The following is a 5,853-nucleotide window of genomic DNA, read 5'->3' as shown; positions in this document are numbered from 1 at the left end:
TCCTGCCAACCTAGCAGTTCGAAAGCAAGAAATTGCAAGTAGATAAATAGGTACCACTTCGGTGGGAAGGTAACAGCGTTCCGTGCGCCTTGGTGTTTAGTCATGCCGGCCACATGACCACGGAAACGTCTTTGGACAGCGCTGGCTCTTCGGCTTTGAAACGGAGATGAGCACCGCAACCCTAGAGTCGGATTCGACTGGCTTTCGAGCAAGGGAACCTTTACCTTTACCAGCCTCAAAGCAGGCAGTTGTCTATTCAGTTAGAGCTATAAAAACTAAATTAAAGGCAGGTATGCTGATGGTGTGATAATGACCACATCCCCCAAGAACCTCCAGGTGACAGCATTCGTGTTACAGGTTGAAAGTCAAGCTGTTTCCGGAGGTCATACTACACCTGTCTCTGCCCCAGTTATGTCCACAGTCCTCTAACATTTGTGAGGCAGAAAGACTGACCAGTCCTTGGAAGTAATTCAGAAGAAGTCAGCAGATGACTTTTGCCCAATCACTCCGTTGCAACTTAAACTACCTCACGGGTTTGTTGACATCATTCAGAAGGGAGAAAAATACAAGCCACTGGAAGCTTCTCAGAGAAAGGGCTGGATAAAAATTCCATTTGTCTGTTCACGTTTTAAGCTCCTGGGAGTCCTGTACCCTTAGACATAAAACTGTTCAAGGGCATTCAAACAGGTAACTTAGTAATAAGAATATGGCATTATCACATAGTTTTGATTTAGACTGCTGCCAACATGCCTGTGGAATAAAATAGACAGGCAGTCTCGGTTTTTCAGTTGTTGGACTAGCTTTGGGGGTGGCCCGTGACTTCATCCAAGCTGTCAAGTTACAGTGGCTTCTTCTTCATACAAAAACATTTTTTAAGCCCTCCTAATCTCTCCAGTCAAGACAGCCTATGGCATCACTCAGGGGTCATTTCGTAGAAAAAGAGCTAGGGGAACTCATTAGCATAACTCATTAGCATATGCCACACCCCCTGACATCAGGGGCCCGGCGGTGGACCTGCAAGGCCAGCGGGAGTGCAAGGAAGCCCCACCAAGGCCCTCCCTGGCCCCAGGCAGGCAGGGGTGGGGAGAGGCAGGGAGGAAGCAACTTACCCTCCCTCTTCTCCTGCCTCCTCCTGGCTGAATGAGGGCTGGAAGCGGGGTGGCCGGAAGCAGGGGGCGGGGATTTGTCATGTGCCCCGCCACCCTGCACCTCACCCGGGGGAACTGCGTTCCCCCGCGTTCCCCCCCGAAATGACCTCTGGCATCACTGAAGGCACCCGCCCCTCCAATGCAATATATTCACCACACACACACACACACAAGTCCAGTTCTACTCAAGGATTTATATCGGCTGATTTCACTAGCTAGTTCCTTTATACCTGCTCTTTCGGCAAGTTTGTCCAGAGATGAAGTAGATCTCAGCATTTCATTGTCCTTCACTAAACTCTCCACCTTCTGTCGTAGCCTTGAGGCTTCCAGCTGAGACTCTTCCAGTAGTTCCCCTGACAAAACAGCAAAGGTATGACTTAAAGCTCCCTTGTATGCATACATGACCTTTGTTTCCAGTGACATATCTAGTACGCAGTTGTCCCCAGGTCAATCAACACGCTATCCAAGAACTGGAGTTCAGTTACCCACTGAACTTTGATGCTACTCCATCCATGATATTTTGTTATTCATGGAGACACATTTTCTGTTGCAGGGGGGAAAGCAGCAATACATACAACCCTGCCCATGAAGCGATGTGCAAAAATTTGTTTTGCTGCAAGTGTTTGAATAAAACTAATGCATGTATGTATCTCCATGTAAGAAAATCATCAGCTATGAAGCTGGTATAAGAAAAGAAGAAGAAGAAGAGATTGGGTTTATACCCCGCCCTTCACTACCCAAAGGTGTCTCAGAGCGGCTTACAAACTCCTTTCCCTTCCCCTCCCCACAACAGACACCCTGTGAGGTAGGTGGGGCTGAGAGAGCTCTGGCAGAAACTGCTCTTTTTCAAGAACAGCTCTTATCAGAACTATGGCTTGCCCAAGGTCATCCAGCAGGTGCAAGTGGAGGAATGGGGAATCAAACCCGGTTCTCCCAGATTAGAGTCTGCGCACTTAACCACTACACCAAACTGGCTACCTATAATAGCAACCTTTTAACCCTGTACTTCATGTGGACAAGAACATCAGCCGCCACCCCCCACAGCTCAGATTTAAAGCAAATATTTTCAGAGATGCTTAGGTATGAAAACTCACATATGAATATATGGATTACATTTCTTTTAAAAAAGACAGAATTAAATTCCAACATGAAAAAGATCAAAATGAAAAGCAAATCAGAGATAGTACAACTGAGTCTTAGTATGCACGGGTGAAAGCTTTAGAGGTACACAGAACTCACTTTTGGGTTACTCGTATTTATTCGAAAAGGGTTGTAAGTGGTTCTCTGACTACAAAGAGAAAACTGTCCACTATGTGATGTTACACCATTTAAGGTGCTACATTGCCTCTGATACGTGGCACTTTCCAAAAGCCCTAATGCATATACCTTTCTGTGTGGATGCTGCTGACATTTAAAATATTCTTACCCTAGGCACCCTTTGGGTATTTGCAGGACCTGTAGCTACCTGGGAGGTAACCTGGAAGTGTGCAAGCTCCACAGGCAGAAGTCTTATACCAAGCATCCCCTTAGGCTTAAGGCTTTTTGATGGTGCAACACATAATACGCAGGACATGCAAACCAAGGCTTTAATGCACCAATAAATGCTTAGATGAGAATTATCTAGACTAATAGGATTTTAAAATCCCTTTTGTTTATTCTTACTTCACTACAACATTGCCACAAGGGTTTGAGGAAGGGGTATTACTGCTCCACATCAATAAAGCGATGGTTCAGCCGTTGCTGAAATTCCAAAGTCAAGAAAAACGAGAACTATTTGCAGTCACTCAGCTTCCAACCTCACCGTTACCTAGCGACTTTATCCCTTGCATCTTTTCCCTCAGCCGGGTATTTTCTTCCACCAGACGTTCAAAGGCAGCAGCTGCTTCCTCCTGTGTTCCCCCACCAGGGTCATAGATACGATAAGGCCCTTTGCCTTCCATGCTGCAGCGTAATTATCTGATTCCCATGCCTGAAACATCAGATCAGAAGGTTAGTATTTCCAGAACAAACACCTGAGAATGCTGGGATATATGGAGACTTTCTAGAAGAAGGCAATAACAGCGTGCGTAGGTTAGCATTCACACTGGTCTGGTCTGGTGCAGACATAGGCTTCCCAAATTCTTACCCCCAGTTTTGAGATCAGGAATGGGGTGTAGGATCTTGCACTCCCCATTTTGTTGTAACACCCCCTACTCTTCCCCAGTGCCCTTAAGTATACCTGCAATGGCTTTAACCAGTGGTTAACTCTAGCCATGATTCCCATCATAACCACAGTTTGAAGCAAATTGTCCCAACTTGATTAGGATTAATCTACATGTTTTTATCCTGCCCTTCTTCAAGGATTGGGGGGGGGGCAGACGGCTCTCTCCCTTCCCTCATAGTTTTATAGTTGTGACAACCCTGCAAGTTGAGTTAGACTGAGAAAGTACGATGGGAACAAAGGCAATAGTTCAAAAGATCTTTAAAAATACTTCCAGCTGTTGCTGAACAGGGCTCCCTCCAAACAGATGCCCTGCCCTGCCCCCAGCACTCATACCAAAACTTCACACATCAAGGTCAGCAACACTGTTCTCAGTTCCTGGGGCTTGTTTTGGCTTTTACTATAACACTGGTTTGACCAGAATCCTGTGCTGTTGCAAAGGCTCTGGAAAGGTTCTACGCTGACAGGCTCTTTCTGTCTCTTTTAAGAACATGAACAGAGTGCTGCTGGATCAGAGCAGTGGACCATCTAGTCCAGCACCCTCTTTCACACAGTGGCCAACCAGTTGCCTTGGCAGACAAAAGAACAGGACCTAGAGGCCAAAGCCCTCCTTTGATGTTGCTTCCTAACACCAGGATCCAGATGCTGACTGCCTCTGAATCTTTCTTTCTTAAAGCCTTTAGGGCCCGAGTATCCATGTCAGAAATGGCCATATTGATCATCCTGTATCTTTCCCATTCATGGATAAAGCTGGGGCTCAGCTTAACTTTTATGGGAAAAGATGCATGTGGGTGAACCCACTCTTCCAACACAACAGGTATTTCAATGACATTGTGCACTATGGTGAATTCAGAATAGCCCTGGCCAGTGTTCCCTCTAAGCGGAGTCAGTGTGAGCTAGCTCACAGTATTTTAGCCTCCAGCTCACACATCTTTGTCTCAGCTCAGGAAGGATGGCTCCAGAGCAAACTAACTGATGCAGTAGCCAAGTTGCTCACTCACAGCTTTAATGCCAGTAGCTCACAAAGTAGGATTTTTGCTCACAAGACTCCACAGCTTAGAGGGAGCATTGGCCCTATCAGGTGTCATTACAAAGAGCAGGCAGACATGCATCCCCACTGATATATTGACTGATCTAGGATTGGTGGGCTGCAGTCCACATTCAACTGAACTTGAATTCACTTCAGCCTGTGTGAATGTGCCATATGTACACAACAGACAAGGAGGGTTACCAATCTCCAGGTGGGGCCTGGAGATCTCACAGAATTATAACTGATCTCCGGACTACAGGCATCAGTTCCCCCTGGGGGAAACGGCTGCTTTAGAAGGTGGACTCTGTTGCACTGTACCCCACGCAGATCCCTTCCCTCCCCAGGCTCCACCCCCAAATCTCCAGGTATTTCCCACCCCAGAGTTGGAAACCCTAACATGCAAGTATCTAATGGGGAGAAGAAGCCTTTTAAAAATTATTTATCAGAACAAAAGCTTGACTGTATCTAATAAGAAGTAATGGATCTACCCTTTATCACTGGGCCAAACTTTATTAGGAACTAGTACAGGGACGGTCAAACTTGCCTAACATAAGAGCCACATAGAATAGACATCAGATGTTTGAGAGCCACAATACATGAACAAGTGTTACATATGTTTTTATTGGAAAAGATGCAGTTTTGCTTGTTATTAACATTAAATGCATGGGAAAGAGCAGGTAGAGAAAGAGGTACTTTTCTCCCTCTCTCACGATACAAGAACTCGTGGGCACTCCATGAAATTGCTGAGCGGTCGGGTTAGAACAGATAAGAGGAAGTACTTCTTCACCCAAAGAGTGATTAACACTTGGAATCCACTGCCACAGGAAGTGGTGGCGGCTACAAGCATGGACGGCTTCAAAAGGGAATTAGATAAGCATATGGAGCAGAGGTCCATCAGTGGCTATTAGTCACAAGGTATAGATAGGGGCTCTGGGGCAAGTGATGCTCTGTCTTCTTGGTGCTTGGGGCGGGCAACCGTGGGAGGGCTCCTAATGTCCTGGCCCCACTGGTGGACCTCCTGATGGCACCTGGTATTTCTGGCCACTGTGTGATACAGAGTGTTGGACTGGATGGGCCTTTGGCCTGATCCAACATTGGCATCTCTTATGTTCTTATGTTATGTTCTTAAATGAGACTGCCAAAAATAAAAACAAATGGGCTTCAAAACAGATATTGATAATGATATTTATTTATCCAACGATATTTGTACGTGGGGGTCTTTGAGAATGCATTTAAAGTTGAAGCTGCTTTCTTTCTCTGCTCCCTCCAACCTCAAGCCTACCCAGGGAGGGGAACAGTGGCTGGGGAAGGGAAGACCGATGGGGGGCGGCATGCCTTCCCTTTGCTTCTCCAGCCACCTGCTGGGAGCTGCAAAATATGTGTGAAAGGTTTCCGGTTTTGGCGCTTTAAACGATGGCTCCTCCTCTTGGTTCCTCCGAGAGAAATGTGCCATGAATCGGGAATTAGGAGGGAGC

The 5,853-nt window shown here is 46.4% G+C and overlaps 1 protein-coding gene across 1 annotated transcript in view; it reads right to left on the bottom strand.

The window, feature by feature from the left end:
- The window catches only part of TNIP1 (TNFAIP3 interacting protein 1), a 71,487-nt gene that overhangs the window by 34,362 nt on the left and 31,272 nt on the right, over positions 1–5,853 (bottom strand). The window contains exons 2-3 of the mRNA XM_015425870.1: positions 2,950–3,117; positions 1,379–1,501 (exon numbers count right to left, since the gene is read on the bottom strand). Of these exons, the coding sequence (XP_015281356.1) occupies positions 1,379–1,501; positions 2,950–3,088 (262 nt within the window). The 5' untranslated portion in view covers positions 3,089–3,117. The remainder of the gene's footprint in view (positions 1–1,378; positions 1,502–2,949; positions 3,118–5,853) is intronic.

Source organism: Gekko japonicus, unplaced genomic scaffold (assembly GCF_001447785.1).
Source record: "Gekko japonicus isolate JY-2015 unplaced genomic scaffold, Gekko_japonicus_V1.1 scaffold2607, whole genome shotgun sequence".
Classification (NCBI taxonomy): Eukaryota; Metazoa; Chordata; class Lepidosauria; order Squamata; family Gekkonidae; genus Gekko; species Gekko japonicus.
The sequence above is the reverse complement of the archived record's forward strand: the minus strand, read 5'-3'. Positions and strand labels throughout refer to the sequence as shown.